Source organism: Micromys minutus (assembly GCF_963924665.1).
Source record: "Micromys minutus genome assembly, chromosome: 10".
NCBI classification, from domain to species: Eukaryota; Metazoa; Chordata; class Mammalia; order Rodentia; family Muridae; genus Micromys; species Micromys minutus.
The window spans coordinates 46466127-46488078 of NC_137979.1; the positions used below are offsets into that span (position 1 = coordinate 46466127).

The window sequence follows — 21952 nt, forward strand, 5'->3', positions numbered from 1 at the left end:
GAATCAGTAACAAAGCTTATATTACTAAGAACATTTACATCAACATTGAAATGAATTATATTTATATTTTTATAAAATAGAAAATGTACTAGAACATGTATAGGAAGAGATTGATATAGGTATTACTAATTATAAAGCAACTAATAATAGTTACTTATAAGAAACTATTTGTATATTATTATAAATTATAATTTTTATATTATATAGTATACATTTAAATTATTTTTATCTATTTATATTATACACATACATTCATAATTATGTACAAGTATATACAAGGTAAATATATGTATTAAATTTAATATATGATATATTAAATTATATATTGTATATAAATTTATATAAATTATAAAATATTATAATTTAATAATAGTTTCTTATAATGAAACTATTGATTCATTTTGTTGTATTAAAGAAGCTTAACTTTCATCTGATTGCTTTTTTCTCAGTTTTTTTTTACAAAATGACTCTCTTCTTTATAAACCAGAAAATTTTAAAGAAAATGTAATCATGTCTTACTATGTAACCACATCTTTGCCATAACCTTATAGTGCTCTGGGTTTGGGCATTCCAGGCCAGCCTGGTGGTCAGCCATCAGTAACAGTTCAGAAATACCAGTTGAGATGCTAAAGAGGTTTGCTAGGTAATCAGCCACTGACTCAAATTCTCTATCAGTCATCTTCAGCAACACATCTCTGTACCCCAGTGAAGAACAGTTAAGAACACCACAGGGAGTTTCAAGGCTGAGTGAGTTCCATATTTAAGTCTGATGTCGGCTCTGATTAGTTGATAATCTTAAATTACTGTTTCGTAAATATTTTCAATCTTACTCTTACCATAAAATTCTGATCTCCACTGGTGCATTTCAGGAGAGAGCATTCTCCTAAGTTATACCCATCTTGAGCCTGCTGATAGACTGGAAAGCAACACCTGTATATGTCAGGAGGGGGAGGGGATTCTGCAAACCAGAGGAGTACAAGGTGGAGTCTCAATCAGGAGTGCTGAGGAAGAGAATCTGAGGAAGTGGTTACAAACTGTGTCTATTTTTTTCTTGTGATATCCCAGTGCATAACTAGAGTTTCTACACCCCAGAATAAGATGCCAAAGTAGAGCACAGAAGTGTAGCAACTATACAATTTGAAGATGAAAATATGAGTAAGAAGCACAAAGGGAGTGAATTGATTCGGAATGCAAAGGGACACTTAGGCAGACCTCAGGGAAACATTTTTAATACAATATCTTTAATGATGCTTTAAGAATGTGTACATGTGAACAATGTATTGTGATTATATTCATCTCCCACTCAACCCATAACTGCTCCAGATCCACCTCAACCATCCTAATTTCACTGAGTTCATTTGTACTACCCATATACTTGTGAGTGTGAAGCTCTGTCCATTGGAACATGGTTGATCTACCAGAAGACACATACTTCAAAAAGCTAGCTGTCCCTCAGCTACCATAGCTCCTCACCTAGGAGTGAGGGGGTTCAAGAGCCCCTCCTTATCCATACTGGAATTTTGTTGATTGGCACAATATTGTATGGAGATTGTGCAAGCATCCCCATCCCTAGCAGACCCCAGGAGTGGGTCCACCAGTTGAATTTCTCAATATTAATAGCTCTCACATAGGGACTAGTTCTTAAGTCATCTAACCCTAGGAAGGGCTGAGTTGATATTTATCAGTTTTCTAGGACAACAAGATGGCTTTAAATATACAGGTAAGCACTTGTGGCTGCAATCCACTGACACCCCACCCTCAACACAGCTTCCCCATGGAGGGGTTGACTGTATACTCTCAGAGCTGATGCCCCAGAGTCAAGCCTTTAACTAGCTTCCATGTGGGAACCAGCAGTACATATAATTAGTAGGACTTATGGGCCTGGTCCCTACCCCCACGAAACCAATCTCCAGCCTCTCCCTGAAAGGAGTTTGACCACACACCAAGCACTTAAACTTTTACAACTCCCATCAAAGGGACTAGCTCCTAAATACAAGAGTCCTCGAGGACCATGGGGATCAAAGAGGCAATTTCAAGGAGGTTTAGGAGCAGTGTTTATTTCCCTAACTTGATGCACACCTAGCAGACAAAACTACCCAACCCCCACTGCTTTATGGAATGGTCTTAGCTTCACAGTAGGTCTGAAGTCCCAAATTCTCCAGCTGTTCTCTAAATGGGGGATGGGTGAACACCTATCAAAATCTCCAAAGAAAATATCACAGAACAAAAGAAAAAAAAACCCTCAAATGCAACAAAAAAGACAGAGCAAAGGAGAAGAAGCATACAAAGCATACCAAGTCTTTGTGCTTACCTCAATGAATCAGAAATGAATGATAAGGAAATGGGGAGGTGGGGTTAAAGATTGCAGAAGTGAGCACTACCTTGGCCATAGACCAAGTCAAGAAGAAAATTTAGTTCTCATTTTTTGCTTTGGTTCTAATTTTTTATTTAAGAATACCCTTTGATTGATTGAGGAAATCAAAATGACACAGCAAAACTAATGGGATACCGAGAAAGAAGACTTAAGAGAAAAAATGATAGATATCAACATCAAAAAGGAAAACAAAGCCAAGCATGGGCTATGTGTTCCTGTCATTTCAGCCCTGCAGAGGGTGAAGCAAGAGCATCAGGTTGAGACACAGAAACATTATACCTGAAAACAAAAGCAAAAACAACAAATGAACAAAACCAAAAGGCAAACAAGCAGAAGAGGAAAGGTGGTTGGTTGGTTGGTTGGTTGGTTGGTTGGTTGGTTGGTTGGTTTGCTGGTTGGTTGGTTGGCTGGCTGGATAGATGGATGGATGGCTGACTTGGCTGTCTGGCTGACTGGCTGGCTGGCTAGTTGGCTGGCTGGCTGGTTGATTGATTTGAAGACAGTCTGTTCCTGTGGTCTAGTCTAGCCTTAAACTTTGGTCTTTCTGCTTTAGCCTTTTGAGTGCAAAGACTGAAGGCATACATATTACACCTAACTAGTTGGCTACAGGTTTGCCTTTTCGTTTTTATGACTGTTGCCACATGGTCCTCCAAAGATGCCATCATTTTAAATAATCTTCACACATACAAACCATCTGAATTAGACACATTGTCACCAGCCCTACAATCACAGCCCTGACTATTATCATTCTTCATGGTTTTAGCTTTCTTCTTGATATACATTTTCTTAATATACATTTAATTAATATCTTAATTTATAATATAATAACTTCCTTTCTTGTATCTATTAGCTCTTTGTATTTGCCATCCAGTCTTGGTTACTCTCACACAGCTGCTCTATGTACTTTAAGGTACACATGATATTTTTTTATATTAACACCCACACACAAATACATCCCAAGAGGGGTGGTGGACATGTAATTGTTCTTGATTATAAGGTAGCATACAGGCCAAGTCATGGAATATTGTCCCAACATACATTTCCCAGGAATGTATACGACTCTTAGAATTCAATTACTTTTATGAAAGTGAAATGAGCCGCTGACCACAGTCTTTAACATTTAACAGGTTTGAGCAAGAATGGAGATAGAACCACCTATCAGAGCCTAGTAACTCACAGTCAGGTTTATGAAAGCAGGCTCAGGCTTGTGTATATTGACCGAGAAGTGTCCTTGTAATGCCTCCACTGAGTCTGATAAGAGTAGAAAACTGGAACCATACAGACCTGCTGTAGTCAACAGAAGGAATGGCACTCAGAAGTTCCTGGCTTTGATGCAGACACTATGCAAGACTGCCGCTACACAGCTTGTTGTTTATGACTTGTATGATAGTCTCTCCTCCAGGAAACCTTCTGACACTGACCACACCAGCCCTCCCTCAAGCCACCCTAGCACCATGGCAGCCTGCTTATGTGTTACATCAGTGTGTATATCAGTTATATACAGTTTTTATTCTGCACTTTCCAAGGAATGATGAACAAATAAAATTGTACATATCAAGAGTGTATATGATATTTTAGTATATGTATACATGGTAAAATCATCATAACAACAAACTAGTTGATATTTTTACCACATCTCATGAATTATTACCATCTTGTGCTGAGAATGTTTGGGATCTACTGCTCTATCCAACTTGAATCTTGTGATGCAAATTCTAGTAACTACAGTCATTGTTGCTTTTCCAGAACTTAATCATCCCACATAACTCAAACTTGATATGCTTTGATGAACACCTCCCCACTTCCTACATCTCCCCATTTTACCCTGTCTGTTTCTGGAGTTTGACTATTTTCAATGAAGTGTAAATGAGATCATGAACTATTTGTATTTTCATGTCTGTCTCACTGTACTCTTGCAGTTACCTGGTTTGCTTCATGCTTTCACAAATGCCAGAACTTCCCATCCTTCCTCTTTGAAAGTGACATAATGTGACTAGTTCCATTCATGAGATTATGAGCATCTAGCCCTCATTACATTTGTTTTGATTTTTTGTGGCTCATGCATTTGTAAACTTGTAAACATTTTAGACTTGAGTGATTTTATTTCTTTGAATCAACATGTGTATATTACACTTCTTTCATAGAATGCTTTTCACATCAATATTACTGCCTTAGTCTACCTGGTATATATCTTCATACCAAGTTCAGAACCCAGATTGCACAGTGGATTATCTAAAGAGGATAGGAACTGGCCTTAGGCAATATAAATCTTGCCACAGCCCAAGATGTTTGGTCAGTCCATATTCAAAAACCAGTGAGAACAAAGTTACTATAGTTTTTTTTAAAATAAGCTTGAAAGTAAACTGGGGAAGCTGATTTGGAGAAAAAAAAAAACAGCTAATGATTTGGCAATTTTCTTTTCTATAGAATTTGATTGACATATACAATTTTTATTTTCTTTATTTAGATCATAGAAATGAAAATATTTTTCAAAATAAAAACTAAATACTAAAAACAAAGTTTACAAATGTTTATGCAACCAATAAAGCATTTACAGGGACATAGCCTATCATGAAGAATTCCATAAAAAAGCAAGTTATATGCAATAGCAGGAGTCTGCCCAGTAAACTAGTGTGACACATCAAGTCATCTGACAGAATGTCATGGCCATAGGCATGATGGTTCCATGTGGCATTGGCTTAAAACACTGGTTTTAAGTAGTTGCTTGGTGTCATGACCAATGGGTGAATGTGCACAATAGCAAGTAACAGGTCATAACAAGGCCAATTATGGTAGACTAAGGAAATGAAAAAGTCTGATTGGTTGTCCTGAGAGTAGTGGTCAGGAATGAAATTCAACAAGATAATCGACAGGAAACTGAGTGACAACAGGTGGTCTGACAAGGGATAGGACAGCAGCAGCTAGATTTACAGCAGCTGGACACAGCATCTGGGGCAGCAACAGCTGGACACACAGCAGCTGGAGTGGTAGTAGTTGGGATGGCAACATCTGAGGCAGCAGTGAATGGACACCCAACAGCTGGACCTGCAGCCACTGGTCACACAGCATCTGCAGTGACAGTGACAGCACCTGGATACATAGCAGCTAAGCTGGCAGCAAATGGTCCTGTAGCAGGTGGTCTGGTATGGCAGCAGGTGGTTTGGCAGCTGCTCTCCTGTCAGCTTTGGCCATAGCCTTGCTCAGAGCAGTCAGAGCCACGACAGGAGCAGACTATGATGGTGGAAGGTGGAGGTTTGTCCTGGGTGTTCAAAAGAGAAAGTTTTCTGGATTTGAGAGACTCTTTTACCCCTGTCAAGAGACAACAAATATGTTATAGTTATGAAATTAGATAATTATAGACATTTGCTTTCAAACTTGATGTTTCTTAATTAACTCCTATCTCTCCCTTGTATGCACCATGTAAGTTTAAATCAGCAGCTTTTTTCTGCCCCAACAATTTGCAACTGAATGTCACTATATGGCTCACCCATGGCTCAGTCTGGGTCCCCAAGCAAAGTTTATGCTACAGGACACATGGAGGCTGGGAAGACAATCTGAGAAGATACTGAGAGAGACTTAATTAATGGAAGTGAAATAAGTCCTGTTGTAGAATGAAAAAACACGGTTTTCCAAGAGGACCTGTCACTCTGTCATGAATGACTTCTGAGTGACAAGGAAGAAGGCGGCTCTAGGTGCAGTCTGGAGATTGGGGACTTGAGGAATGGAATTCCCACCAATGCATGTTACCATGCTTCCTCCCAGCGATAGCATGACAAATAGGCAGACTCACTCTACAGAGCAAAGCTCTACTTTTTCAAATAACGACTACCGATGACAGATTATATGTGCAAAATCAGTTTTCTTTTCTGTTTTGAATTGATATATAAAATCGTAACTGTTTATGGGGTATTAAGTGATGTTTTATCTGTGTATGCATGATACACTGTTTAAATCTGAGTTCATATATTTACATCTTCAAATACATATTATTTCCTGCTGGTGAAGTCATCCCATATCCTTTGCTGTAGGTATCTTTGAAATGTAAAATAGTAACCATTTGTAGCAACTTCCCTAAGCAATTGAACACTAGAACTATTTAATTTTAAAAGTTCTATTTACTTACTTGTTTGTTTGTTTGTTTAATGTATGTGGTGTTTTGCCTGCATGTTTCTCAGTATATTATGTGCTTGCCTGGTGCCTATGGAGGTTGCACGAGGTGTTGGATCTCCTGCTGTGAGCTGCTTGTGGGTGCTTGGAATTGAACTGAGATCATCTAAAGAGTAACCAGATCTCTTAACCACTGAGCCATCTCTCCAGCCCTAGAACTCTTCTATCTCGTTTTATAGCGTGTTAACCAGACATTCTTCTTTGTCCCTATATGCCTCGGCCTCTCAGAGTCACTTTTCTACCCTCAGTGTCTATGAGATGATTGTCTCTTTTAGATACCACCTTTGAGCAATACCCTGTGTATTTTCTTTCTGTATCTGGCTGATTGTACTTCATAACAACTTCCAATTCTATGTTGTCACAAATTACAAGACCCCACCCATTTTATGGGTAAACAGCATTCCATTATGTATAAGGAGTTTTATTGACCATGCATCAGTTGATAGACACAGGCTCGTTCTGCTTCCCAGCCATTGTGAATAATCCTGCAATAAACGTGGGAGTATGCATACCTCTAACATAGTAGCAAAACTAATTTCCTCCCTGGTCACAGTGACCCAAACATCTTTTTCCCTTGGAAGGAATAGTGTTAGAAAATAAACTCTCTTGAAATAAAGAAAGAAAGGTATATACTTATATATGCTTCTGATATAAGGCAACATTTATTGAAGGAAGTTAAGATAGAATGGTGAAGGCCAAGGAAAGGATGACAGTGGAGACTTGGGGACTGTGATCAGCTGCACCATGTAGCTGACAGGTATGTAGAGCTGAGGTCCTTGGGAACTATGAGTGGTACTTAATGTAGCACTTTCTTCTGCCAGTTTCTTATTGGTGGCAGAACAACAAAAGAAGAACCCATTTAATACATGGAAAAGTTAACATGGATGAGAAGGTTAGATCATTATGGCTGCTTCAGGGTTGGTAGTTTGAAAAGAAATTCAGCAAGAGGGGCCACAGCAAGTTGTACGGCAGCAAGTGGTCTGGCAGCAGACTGGACGGCAACAGCTGGACACTCCGCAGCTGGGGCGGCAGGTAGTCTGGCAGCAGACTGGGCGGCAGCAAGTAGACACACCACAGCTGGGACGGCAAGTGGTCTGACAACACACTGGGGAGCAGCTGCTGGACACTCCACAGCTAGGACGGCAGGTAGTCTGACAGCACACTGGGCGGCAGCAGCTGGATCCTCCACAGCTGGGGCGGCAAGTGGTCTGACAACACACTGGGCGGCAGCAGCTGGACACTCCACAGCTAGGGCGGCAGGTAGTCTGACAGCACACTGGTCGGCAGCAGCTGGATCCTCCACAGCTGGGACGGCAAGTGGTCTGGCAGCAGACTGGGCGGCAGCAGGTGGTCTGGCAGCTGGGCCTGCAGCAGCTGGACACACAGCAGCTGGGGCGGCAGCAGGTGGTCTGGCAGCTGGGTCTGCAGCAGCTGGACACACAGCAGCTGGGGCGGCAGCAGGTAGTCTGGCAGCAGCTGGGCTGGCAGCAGCTCTCCTGGCAGGGACTTTGATCACAGCCCTGCTCAGAGCAGACAGAGCCACAGCAAGAGTTGACCATGATAGCAGAGGTGGAGGTTCTGAGTTGATTTCCAAGAGAGTGAGTTTCTCAAATATGTGAGTCTCCTTATTTTCTGCTCTCTTTTATACCCTCATGTTGTTACCAGGGTAAGGGTCATTTCCTTGTTTTTGTTTCTCTTAATAGACAAATAGTTAGTAAATTAGCTAATTATCGAAGACTCTATGTTAATGTGAGATGGAATGCATTGTTTTCTTTCTCAGGGTCAGGGTTTATCAAATCCAGTCTTTTCCCTTGAGTCAACTCTTGTTTCCTTATGTGTATCATCAAATTTCAAAGGTTCCTATTCTGAATCATCTGACTGATATAATCATGAGATGACATAGCAAAGTAAATTCAACATCCCATGTGTCACCATGAAGCCTCATACTAACCTGCAGTAGGTCTATGAAACTTTTACCTAAAGTCACTTTGAAAAATAAACTGTTAAAGTACTAGAAGAAAGTTTGAATTAAGATTATGTGGAGATAACGAATTTGTGACAGGGGCATGAGGACCATCCCATGCTGTTATTTCTCAAGAAGGGAACTTGGAATGGCCACGAATACAGGAAGGAAGACAGGAAAACTCATGACTTTCCTCAGTTTCTAGAGAATAGTTAGGGTAAATGATGTTCACATACCTCAGTTTTTCTGAAGACAAGTAACATTGTTGTGGTTTAGACAACCACAAATATCCTTGGCTGTGAAGCAGTCTTCTTTGCTCAACTGCAAACTTATAACTCTGTATTATTGTATTATTATATTGTATTGTTTGTACTGATACTGTATTATATAATAAATTTGCATTATTAAAAATGAACTTCAATAATATAAAGGAACCTTTTTGTGCACATTGTACTCATGTTCTTGGCTGTCTCAGGTCCCTATTTCTCCATTCAGGTCTTGAGGAATTTTCTGGCGGTGCTGTCTAACTTCATTGCGTTAGGATAGAAGAAAAACTGCATATTATTTCTACTGTTGAGATCTTCATTGCAGTCTGATATCATGTATAAATATTCTACGTATACATGAAAGCTATGGAAATGCAAGGTGCTGGGCATAAGATGGGATATATGGTAACCAGACATTGCACCGACGTTGATAGTGATCCTATCCAAATTTTCTGTATTTCTCTTCTTCATCTTGAAATAATCATTCATAAAGAAAGCTTCCTGAGAGTCTGAGTCTAGGTAGTCCTTTTGTCATTCTCCCATGGTTATTTTGAACATAGGCCAAGTGCTTACAAAAACAGAAGATGGGCCTTTTGGAGGTGTGAAAAATGTATTGCAAGGAAGTCATTGTCAAGTTAAAGCTAGTACATGTACATAACCTTAGCATGCTGACTTGATCTGATCCAACCTAATGCCATGATCATTTATTCTTTGGAGACAACCAGCCTTCTTGATGCAAAGGAAGAAAAACCAATATAGGACAGTATCTTTTCCATCTTTTGGATAATAATTCTTTTCATTAAAATATAAATATTTTATCTGTCATCTAATTATCTCCCAATTTGTCTTGGCTTCTACATACTTGCATATAAATCCGTGAAAAATATTAAGAGTTAATATTTCAATCTGCCTACCACAATATAAATGTTATATACCAGTTATTTTCTCCGTTCATGTGACAGCAACCCAAACTTTTCTCCAAATAGATTGATGGTAAGACTCACACTTAATGACCACAAATATTTATGATATTAACAAAGTAGGTATTTACTGGAACACAGTCACTCTATCACATATGATTCTTTAAAATGTCCAAGGCATGCCTGAGATGGTAATATTATGAACTTGGTCAATAAAGTCACATGAAACATTTGCTCATTTCAGAATGCCACAGTAATTGACATGTAATTTACTGCTTATGTGTTTTATAGTTTAAACGGGTGCTTGCAAAAATTAATTCTTAGACAAAGTACAGTGGCATATTCCAATGTTAGCACTTAGAAAGCAGAGGTAGAAAATTCAGTAGTTCAAGGCCAGACTTGGCTAAAAAAAAGTCTAGCCTGGGATACATGAGACCCCATCTCAAAGAATCAAAATAGTGTAAAATAAAAGCATCACCAATTGTCTGACAGATATAGTCCTGGCTCAGTACAAGCACAGGTGTAATGATGAAACCCTGAAGAGGGTGGTAGTTCCCCACTGGGTGACAGCAAGCAGCCCAACAACACATGTTCTACCAACATCGGGGGTGGCACAGAATTTTTAGCAGAGGCTTTGGCCACACTTAATCCTGGTCAAAGTACATGAAACTATATGAGGTGACCATGGCGTCCTGAGCAGAGACTCTAGGTGGCTCTCCAGAGACATAAACTGACTGGTGTGGAGATCAGCATCCTGCAGCTGAGTTAGCATCATTGTGCTAGTAATTGTTTTCTGACTATGACCTTCCCAGACATGCTGGTCTTGACACACTGTCTATTCACCCTTTAAATGGATGTTTGCATGATGTTCATGGGGTGAGCTCTTCATCTGAGGAGCCCTTTTAAATGGCAGAAGCACTTCATTCTGCGCCTCTTTTACTTTTTTTAATGTTTGTTTTTGATGTGTCTCATTGCTGTACTAAGCATAGGATGAGTTGTTCCTTGTCCTCCAAACATTTAACTCCCTGTTCCTGAGACGGAGAAATACAGCCTCTCCAGTTTGGAGGGTATTTAAATTAGACGTAAACATAGATACACCAGGGCCGAAGAGATCGCTCAGCAGTTAAGAGCACTGACTGCTCTACCAGAGGTCCTGAGTTTAATTCCCAGCAAACACGTGGTGGCTCAGATTCATCTGTAATGGGATCTGATGCCCAATTCTGGAGTGTCTGAAGAGAATGACAGTGTACTCATATACCTAAGATAAATAAATTAAAATAAAAATCTTTGAAAACATGGACACATCAGATACAAAAGTCAGACCTCAGTATACAATAGCAAAATTATATTAATATAAAATCAGTATGATAAATTGAAAATTTATGAAGAAGTAAGAATGGTAGAAGGCATATTATTTCAAACTTAACATATAAAATAAAAGCATTAATTTGCTTCTTTTCCACATCATATTTTGATCTGTCAGTCCTATCGCAAACTACAGTTAGTGTAACTTAAAACTAATAAACTTTAAGTTCTCCTTTGTTCTATGCTGGGAAACAGTACATGAAAGATCCCACAGAGACCATTGCAGGCAATAGAAAAACTTGTCTCCCCTCAGAAGTCCCACCTCCCATGAGTCACCAGGGCCCACACCACGATGTTCCTCTTTCTGCCAGCCCAACTACTGCAGGACTACCCATTGGAGAGCAGCCTGTGTGGCCAGTGGCTTTAGCACACCTGCCTTTGACTCTGTTGCAACTCTTTCTGCCTGTGCAGCCACTGCCAATGTTCCTGCTGACTGCCATCTTCAATTGTTGTGAACAACCCATGTTCCCATAGCAAACCTGCTCCCTAAGCTTTGCTTAGAACAGCGTGCTATCACTGAAATGAGCTTCAACTTCTTTCTACAGTATCTGAAAGACCACCGAGAGAGGTGTTCAGCTACACTTGAATTTATTCCTTATTATTCATCAACCAGCCTAACACAATTGTCCAGCTACTCCAACAATGGCTATTTATGAATAGAAGGTCCAAGAATCTAGTATTTTGGGGCTGGAGAGATGGCTCAGTGGTTAAGAGCACTGACTGCTCTTCCAGAGGTCTTGAGTATAAATCCCAGCAACCACATAGTGATTCATAACCATCTGTAATGAGATCTGATGCCCCCTTCTGGTGTGTCTGAAGATAGCAACAATATACTTATAGTAAATAAATAAATAAATAAATAAATAAATAAATAAATCTAGTATTTCTTTACTCCATGATGCTGGACATCTCCACTGGTCTTCAGTATATGCCAGAATCCTAAATAAGCGGGTTTTAAGGCCAGTGAAGAAACAGACTTGCTAGCTAGCAAGTCTGAGAACAAGCTGGCAGAAAGCAAGCTCCCTTCTTCTGTCCTTCATCTAGGACAAGTGTGGTCTAGATTAAAGGTGGATATTCCACCTCCAAAGATCTGTATTAAAGGCTTGTTTTTCCACCTCGAAGATCCATATTAGAAGTAGGTCTTCCTACGTCAAATTACTTAAGATAAGCAATTTGACAGAGGTTTGCCCTAGTCTTTAGTTAATTCCAGATGTAGTCAAGTTGACAACCAAGGATAGCTCTCACAAGAACAGCCCTTTTCCATTTGATACACAATCATATCTCTTTATGTCATGCTTAATTTTCATATGAAAGCAATAAGCAGATCGTAATTGTACCTAATATGATACAACTATTCCATGTACAATCACAAATGCATTATATATTTAACCAGGTCATCCATGGTCCAAGAAGGTTTTTACTTTTTGGTTTTTCTGCCATGGGTTGTAGTAAATGCAGGCTCAAATGAATTAAAACACATGTCTATTGAGATCTCAGCCTTACGTGAGATATTATATCACCTGTCCCACCCTACCCCACACTCCATCCAGGCTCAGAAAGCTCTTCAGAATAGGAAGTAGAAAGAGTATCAGTGCTGGGGGATGAAGAAACATGCCATGCAACACAAGATCTCCTGGACATGACATGACTGTCACACTCATGAACTCACATGTACCATGATTACCTATATAAAACTGTATCAGTCAATGATCCATCACGGCAGGGGAAAGTCAATGAGACTCAGCCCTTCCTGAAGAGCTCTCCACAGTTAATGGTTGGTGAGAGGAGTAATGGTGTAGCCACTGTTAAGTTACCCTTGTAATTATTCCCACCCCTGCACATACAAACGGACTTAAGGAGATGTAGTATCTCACAAAACAGACATAGAAGCAGGATGAGGACACATAGAGTAAAGGGGTTGATGAGAATGGAGAGGGATAAAGAGAAATGAGTATCACCAGAGTACTTTAGAGATGGATGAAGTTGGGAAAGAACTTAAGAATGAAGACACGGTAGCTATCCCAGCAGGCCTGGCACTGTGATCTTTGGATCGCTGTGGATGGGGCTGGGCTGAGATCAACAGAAGCTCTGAACTGCTGGGAGTCGTTTGTCAGTTCCTTGTCTGGGTAGATGGTGATGGATTGTCGCTACATTCTCAAGAGTTCATGGGAATACACCTCACTTCTCAGCTGTATAGATTTCGTGCCACCAGGAAAATCAGGATTGGAAAGCAAATCCGAAGAATTTGTGACGGTTGCATTAAACTAGCTGTAAGCAACCATAAAAAGATGGTCACCGGAACCATCTAAGTCGGAAATTGTAAGGGACAAAATGTGAAAGTTGTGAAACATCAATTAAGTCAACTATGGGAAGAGGGAAGCCATCTTATGTCAGTTCTAGTACATACTGGTAACAGAGCAAGTGACATGGATGCCTATCTATTACAATTGAATGACAGGCATCATCTTCTAACAGGTACTTGGCTATTCCAAACATCGCTGGCTTATATCTTTTTGAAAGTTGGTCTCTGCTGAGAGCTGTGAACTGTGGAAGAAATCAAACCATTTGTTTTCTTTTTACAAGCCACACAATGAAATTGCTAATGAAATCCTAATGGTCTCCTTCACATTGAAGTGGAACAATATCCAGAAGGAACATTTCTGGCTTCGGAGAGGCACACGTGAATTCTGAAGACCATTTTCTGCATGCACATTTTTTATGGTCACTTAGTGGCACTGTTTAGAAACTATTGGGTCTTAATGCAATCTTGCACAACTATATCATTTATAGTATGCAAAAATGAGACAGGATTATTACTAGAAACAGTCAAGACCAATCATCCATTTTCATTGTATTTTATAAGAACACACACACACTCACACACACACACACACACACACAACTGAAATGTGTGCTAATTTCTTCTGGGGCAGACACTGAAAGTTTAAAACATTAAGCTAAACATTAATATTAAAATTTTGTCCACACTATAAGAAAAAAACACAAAACAAACAAACAAAAAACATTAGTGTTAAAGCTGATATAGTGAGTGGCAGTTGGTTTCTCATTTCAGGAAAAGATTTTAATTGTTTATTTACCAATTAGGAAAGTAAACATCTATTACTAAGGTAAAATTCAAAATGCTTAAGGAGCAACATCTTCCTTGAAATGAGAAAATTTGCATAAACAATGACACACACAAGTTCTGTTCATTGGCCCATACTTTGGAGCATCACATATAAAAGGCACAATAACAAAGCAAAAAACACAGATTTTTAGAAAATTCACCTGTGAATAGAAACTCCTCCCTCCTCATTTTACACCATGACCAATTCCTGCTGCTCCCCTTGCTGCCAGCCCACCTGCTGCAGGACCACCTGCTGCAGGACCACCTGCTGGAGACCAAGCTGTGTGACCAGCTGTTGCCAGCCTTGCTGCCAGCCCAGCTGCTGTGGCTCCAGCTGCTGCCAGCCTTGCTGTCAAACCACCTGCTGCAGGACCTGCTTCCAACCAAGTTGTGTGAGCAGCTGCTGCCGCACACCCTGCTGCCAGCCCTGCTGCTGTGTGTCCAGCTGCTGCCAGCCCTGCTGCCAGCCCAGCTGCTGCCAGCCCTGCTGCCAGCCAAGCTGCTGCCAGCCCAGCTGCTGCAAGCCCTGCTGCTGTATCTCCAGCTGCTGCAAGCCCTGCTGCCAGCCCAGCTGCTGTAAGCCCTGTTGCTGTCAGTCCAGCTGCTGCAAGCCCTGCTGCTGTATCTCCAGCTGCTGCAAGCCCTGCTGCCAGCCCAGCTGCTGTAAGCCCTGTTGCTGTCAGTCCAGCTGCTGCAAGCCCTGCTGCTGTATCTCCAGCTGCTGCAAGCCCTGCTGTCAGCCCAGCTGCTGTAAGCCCTGTTGCTGTCAGTCCAGCTGCTGCAAGCCCTGCTGCTGTATCTCCAGCTGCTGCAAGCCCTGCTGCCAGCCCTGCTGCTGTATCTCCAGCTGCTGCAAGCCCTGCTGCCAGCCCAGCTGCTGTAAGCCCTGTTGCTGTCAGTCCAGCTGCTGCAAGCCCTGTTGCTGTATCTCCAGCTGCTGTAAGCCCTGTTGCTGTCAGTCCAGCTGCTGCAAGCCCTGCTGCTGTATCTCCAGCTGCTGCAAGCCCTGCTGTCAGCCCAGCTGCTGTAAGCCCTGTTGCTGTCAGTCCAGCTGCTGCAAGCCCTGCTGCTGTATCTCCAGCTGCTGCAAGCCCTGCTGCCAGCCCTGCTGCTGTATCTCCAGCTGCTGCAAGCCCTGCTGCCAGCCCAGCTGCTGTAAGCCCTGTTGCTGTCAGTCCAGCTGCTGCAAGCCCTGTTGCTGTATCTCCAGCTGCTGCAAGCCCTGCTGCTGTATCTCCAGCTGCTGCCAGCCTAGCTGCTGCAAGCCCTGCTGCTGTATCTCCAGCTGCTGCCAGCCCTGCTGCCAGTCTAGCTGCTGTAAGCCCTGTTGCTGTCAGTCCAGCTGCTGCAAGCCCTGCTGCTGTATCTCCAGCTGCTGCAAGCCCTGCTGCAAGCCCTGCTGCAAGCCCTGCTGCCAGCCCAGCTGCTGTATCTCCAGCTGCTGCAGGCCCTGCTGCCAGTCTAGCTGCTGTAAGCCCTGTTGCTGTCAGTCCAGCTGCTGCAAGCCCTGCTGCAAGCCCTTCTGCCTCAACCTCTGTTGCCAGCCAGCCTGCTCAGGACCTGTGACCTGCACCAGGACTTGCTACCAGCCCACATGTGTCTGTGTTCCTGGATGCCTGTCCCAAGGCTGCGGGTCCAGCTGCTGTGAGCCCTGCAATTGTTGATCAATTTACCACAAACACACTGTCTACATAAACTAACCTTCTATCAAACCTACCTGATAGATGCAGTAAACCAAACTCAGTGCTATTCCTTGAAAAATGATCCTTATACTGTCTAACTACCAGTCGCCTTGTTAGCAGATTAGTGTGTTTGCTTTTTAGTGCAGCTTCTAATGCTTTTCTCCTCAGCCCTCTAGTTCTTAGTCAAAGCTATCTGTTGTTTGACCTGAATGCACAGTCTCAGTCTTGGAAAATTGTTTATTTCATTTTTCAACTCACAGAAAGTTTATAAAAGCAAAAGAAAGAAAGAAAGAAAGAAAGCACTCAGATTTTTCCAGTATTAGTCACCCTTTCATTTCCCTGTGTTTAGAATTACCATGACTCATCATGTAACTCATTTGTAAAATCATAGCATTGTATTCCTAGTCAAAGAGCCATTCTCTAGGGTTTACTAATAAAGTTGTCTTTCCTCGATTGCCAACTGAATTGTGTTGCGTTGCGTTTCTGTGTGTTGCTTGTCATATTATGCTGTCTCATCTGAGCCACATCATAGGCTCCGACTTGGGCAGAGACAGCGCATGGGATGTAGCTAAAGACAGAGAGCATCATCCAGAGAGCTGGACTTCCTGGCTGCAGGTCTGCAGTGACAATGGGCTTAATGAAGCACAGTGAACACCAGGAACCTGTGCAGCTCATGATTCTCTCTGTCATTTACTAATTACCTTTACACACACACACACACACACACACACACACACACACCTTTTTATTGGTTCTTTGTGAATTTCACATTATGCACTCCAATTCCACTCATCTCCCTTGCACCCTCCCTCCACCCTTGCAACCTCCCCCATAAAAGAAAAGAAAAAAAAAAAACTCCTTGTGGAATCTGTAGGGTATCACAGTGTGTCCAACAATATACACTTTTGCCCACACTTCTTTGCTTTCAAATGTTCATTGCGCTGAGTCGTTGGTCTGGCTCGAGGCATCTGGCTCCTGCTACACTATCAATACTAGACCCTCACCGAGATGACTCTTCTTAGATATCCTGTTGTTGCCCTGTGTGCTGGAGACCCTTTAGCTTTGGATCTGTAGAACTGGCCAACTTCAAGTGTTCCTGCAGTTCATTGGTGGGGCAGACGTTGGGATGGGCCAAATCAAAGCCCTGGATCTGGGCCTGAGAGGTATCAGAGATGTTTAACTCACCAGCCCTCCCACACTCGCCCTACTGTGGCTAGCTCTCCAGCTAGCTGATTCAATGCTGCAGCCAGCAAGGAGCAGAACCAGCTCTCCCATTCTCATGCCCTCTGGGCTGGCTCATCCAAACCCGTGCCGTCAGGACCAGTTTTACTGTGCTACCCAGGTGTGGCGCAGAGCCTGCTCTCCAGAGTATTGCATCCAGTATGGGACATGGCCAGTTCTCCCATTCTCATGACCAGGGGCCTGTTCTCTGGCCTGCCATTGGTGGCAAGGGATAAAGTGGGGGAGGGAGCATCTCTCTCTCTCCTCTGTACCACTACAGGGCAGACGAGTTGTGGGGTCAGCTCACCTACACCACCATTTTAAGTTTCAGCTCTTCTGTGCAGCCCAGATGAGGTGCAGGGCCTGCTCTCCTGGGCGCTACAGCAGATGCCGGGCTGGGAGAGCTCTCTTGCTCTCATGACCACTGGGCCAGCTCTCCCATCTGCCACAGGTGGTGAGGGGTGGGGGTGGAGGGCATTTCTCCCTCACCCATGCCATTGTACAGCAGACAAGAGGCAAGACCAGCTGGCTCTCTTACACATATGGGACCTGCTCACCCATATCCCCCACAACCAGGGACAGATCTCCTGTGCTGTCCAGGTGAGGTAAAAGCCTGGCTTTCCCTATCAATGCAGCAGGTGAAAGGTAGGGCCAATTGTCCAGCTCTGATGACCTCAGGGCCAGCTCCTCTAACTACCATAGGTGGCAAGGGGCAAAGGGGGAGGACGGTATCTCCGTCTCACCCATGCACAGGATATCGTGTCAGGGCTGGCTCTCCCCCACTCGTACCCTCAGGGCTGGTTCACTAGCAACTCCTGCAACCAGGGGCCAGTTCTACTGTACCCCCTGGGCAATTCGAGGGCTGCTCTCGGGAGTACTGCAGTTGGTGTGGGGGTGGCAAAGGGGTTCACCTCTCCTGCTTTCACAACCTCAGGGTGAGCTCTCCCATGATGCCCAGGCAAGGGGTGGAACCAGTTACTGCACAGCGCTCAGAAATCAACATGGCCTCTGGCACTGGTGGCATCTGCCTGAGTTTTGGTGTTAGCCCCCAGTGTCAACACAGGCCAGGACCCATCATGGTCTTAGATGACATCACGGGCTACTCACATCGAGCTGTTGCTCACTATCCTCAAGTCTCCGGTTCTGCCTCTCTTCACTGTGCACACATCCTTCTGCTTCCTGCTCTCTTCCATTTCTCCACAACTTACTTGTAGGGCAGTGGGCTGTGAAAAGTAGCCCGATTCCTCCTGGTGGAGATAGGTCGAAGCCCTGGGGACTCTAAGGGACCGTGGGAGCTTCCTAATCTCCCAGAATATCAGGCCCCTCTCACTTAGCTAAGCTACAGCCCCCCACAACCCCCCTGTAAAGAGGTTTGAGACAGATTAGTAACTAGGGCAACGCCCCCCCCCCATCCTCCTCTGCAGGTGAGGAGGCAGAACAGCTCCAGCAGCTGAGACAGTGGAAGTAGTTTCCTATCCCTGCCCTAGGTCTCTCCCTTTCACCTGAACCTGCGCACCTAGCCGGACCAGAGATCTCCATGGAGGGCCTCCAGCACACTGGCCCATGATTACTCGCTCCTCTTAGTACTGTCTGTGATCTCTGGGTATCTGGGGTCATCTCAGGTGTGGTCTCCGGAGTGCTATGCCCCCCACCCATGCAGTGTGATACTGGAGGGAAGCCATCTCAGGCATGGTCTGCCCACTCAGGCCTGTATGGCCAAATTGAAGGTTATCTCAGGCTAGCTCCCTACCTGGGTCCCCTAGTGAAGGACTAGTGGTTGTCCAGGGTTCCCTCCCTGCCTAGGCCCAACTACCTTTTTTTTTTTTTGAACAAAACATCCCCAAGTTCACCCCAACACCAAAGTAACCAGTTAACCATGGAGCAAAAGAGCTAGTTTTAGAAGCCTAGAAAGTCATGTTAAACCCTTTATTCTCTTGACTAAAAAAGCCATTGGTGATGACCTTCAAGTATTTTTCAGCCACAGTGTACTTGCAACTGTCTCAGGTTTTTAAAAATTTTTTTTCACAGTGTGTGTATGTAGTATGGAGAGATGGATCAGAGGACAGGTTATGAACATTATTTTTCTCCTTCCACCTTGTGTTTCCTGGGGCTCAAAACTCAGGCTTGGAGCAGGCACCTTTTCTTGCTGAGTCATTTCAGAATGTTGAGGCGAGAAGATCATCTAGAAATTGTTGATCTTTTAGAAATTGCATATTTTATGCCCCATTCTTACGGTTACCTGTACAAATAGCCGTCTGGGGGAACGTTAACTTGTAATAACACTGGCGAGAAAGAGTAAAGGTTGTAATATTCTGAATGAAGATGGGCAGCAGTCTACGCATTTCCAGAGCACGGTCCGTAATCTGTGAACTGAGATTGGCAGTGCTTAGAGTACCCTCCACTGCACATAACCTACAGAAATAGAACCCAGGTGGACTAAAGACTTAAAACTGACTTTAAAAAAAAAAACCTTGAAACTCAACCAAGTGGTGGTGGCACGTGCCTTTAATTCCAGCACTCAGGAGAAAGAGGCAGATGGATCTCTGAATTCAAGACCAGCCTGGTCTACAGAGCCAGGATGGCAGGACAGTCAGTGCTACACAAAGAAACCCTGTTTCAGAAAACAAACAAACCAACCTGTGAGTCTCTTATAAAAATACAGATAAACATATCTTAGATCTTGAAGAAACACTTTTTAATTAATTAATTTATACTGTTTTCCTTCCCAGTCCTCCAACTCCACCTCCCCTCCCCCGCATCTGCTCCTCCTTGTTTTTACTCTTCACAGAAGGGGAGGCATCTCATGGAAATCAACCAGCCATAGCCTCTCAACTTGCAGTAAGATGTAAGACAAAGTGCATCTTCTCCAACTGAGGCTGGACAAGGAAGCTAAACAGGTCTAAAGGGTTCCAAAAACAGGCAACAGAGTCAGAGACAGTTCCTGCTCCCACTGTTAGGAGTCCCACAAGAAGACCAAGTTACACAACTGTTACTATGCACAGAGGGCATTGGTCAGTGCCCATGCATACTCCGTGGTTGGCAGGTCAGTCTCTGTTGGCCCCTATGGACCCAGGATACTTGATTCTGTGAGTTTTCTTGTGTTCTTGATGTCTCTGGCTCCTACAATGAGGAAAAACAAGATTTCATCTCCAGGAAAAGTAACCAATTTGACTGCTAACAAGTAGAGCATATAATCATCTGAGACAATTACAAACAAACTGAAAATAAAAGTTACAAACCATGTGGTGTTTAATGAACAGAGAAATAAACATATTACAAAAATTATAAAGAAATGGTCAATCTGAATAGAAGAGAAAAGTGTAACTATAAAGACTAAATTGAAGCCTCTTGTATTTATTTTAACAGATCCACATTTTCATAACTCACCTAACCCATGGAGGCTTCTCTCTCTTCCTCTACCTTCTTCTCATGGCTCTCCTCTGACTCCAAACCCAGGAAAACTAAACCCCACCCATATCCCTTCTGCCCAGCTATTAGCTATTGGCATCGTTATTTGCTAATCAGAAATACCTCAAGGGCAGGGTTACTTGGGTCTACTTACAGACCCCAGGTCTTGGGGACCCACATTTATTATTACACTAGACAGCAAGACCAAACCTTAATAGGCAAAGCCCTCCCTGTTCCCAGCCCCTGCCCAGGGCTCGGTCCCCCCCATGCTGTGCCTAATAACCACAAGGAGGCTGAGTTGTTGGTACCCTCCATCAGAGCAAGCACAGGCCACTCGATCCCATCTTCGCTGTGTCTGTTCTTCCTTCCCTATCATCCCAGCCAGGTGAAGACCCAGAACACGGCACAGTATGTTTGAGTCCTTCTTCTTTGGTACTACTGAGCATGTTCAGAAAATTCTCAGCACATAGTATTCAATTCATGTAGTCAGCCCCCATCTGTGGCTTCACCACCAATATATTCAATTCACTCAGCCTGTTTTTGCAGAAAAACAAATGCAAATGGTACTGGATATATTATTCCATGAGAAAACCCAGTGGGATAATTACATAAATCATATTTATATTTTATAAGATGCTGCTGAGGTCAACTCAGTAGTAGGAAAAAAGAATGCCTTTTTTAAAACTGTTGTATTGTTAATGACCCAGTAAGCCCAGTTAGAGCTTATCGTATACACACGTGCTTGGACCCATACAATGGGTCATAGGAAATCTCTCAGTGGCTATACATTCAGAACAGAATGATCCCCCTGCACACACAGCAGCAGCTATCAACTGCCAGCAGTTCCTCAGGAAGAGATGGGATTCAGGAAGCTTCTCTGAATTTGTGGTGGAATTTTGGCTGTTTTGATGGTGGGCGGGTCATGGTGCAGGTAGCCAGAGCTGGATGAGTTCCTGATGTCTATAACCACATCGAGTTCAGAAATTGACACTTCAGAGGCTTCCTCCCATCCTCCAGCTCCTTTCTCCCTCCTTCCACATATGTTCCTTAAACTTTGGTGATGGGATGGAGTGTGTTACAAATAAGCTCTGGAGATGAATATTGTAGCTTCCACTAGAAGATGCAGACACATACGTCCATGAGAACATGATTCACGGTAGCTTAAATAATGAAAATACGAAACACATTAGCAATGAAACACATTAACAAAGCTTCATCCCACCTACAATGGCTCTGACAGTTCTGAACAAATGATCATTGTGGGCAATGAGTTCATAAATCACAAACAATTTTGAGCAAAAAGAAACAGATAATACATGCTGCATGATTTTACTTTTAAGAGAGATCAAAAATGGACAATCTCTGATGCCCATACTAGTTGCCTTAGGAGAAGAGCGGAGATAATACCATGATGATAGCCACTGTTTCCTGACACTGATGCCAGATACGCTCTGCCTTT

At 43.0% G+C, this 21952-nt stretch overlaps 1 protein-coding gene and 1 pseudogene across 2 annotated transcripts; one reads left to right on the top strand and one right to left on the bottom strand.

Moving 5' to 3' along the window:
* Positions 1-7479: 7479 nt before the first annotated feature.
* On the bottom strand, positions 7480-8100 carry LOC308426020 (uncharacterized protein; the record flags this gene model as incomplete). The annotated part of the gene is made up of 1 exon (XM_080923727.1): positions 7480-8100. The coding sequence occupies one exon, from the start codon at positions 8098-8100 to the stop codon at positions 7480-7482; it is 621 nt and encodes a 206-aa protein (XP_080779853.1).
* A 6279-nt stretch (positions 8101-14379) lies between these two features.
* LOC308426026 lies at positions 14380-15846 on the top strand (annotated as a pseudogene). The gene is made up of 2 exons: positions 14380-14890; positions 15698-15846. The product of its transcript is annotated as an uncharacterized misc_RNA (transcript).
* The last annotated feature ends 6106 nt before the right edge of the window (positions 15847-21952 follow it).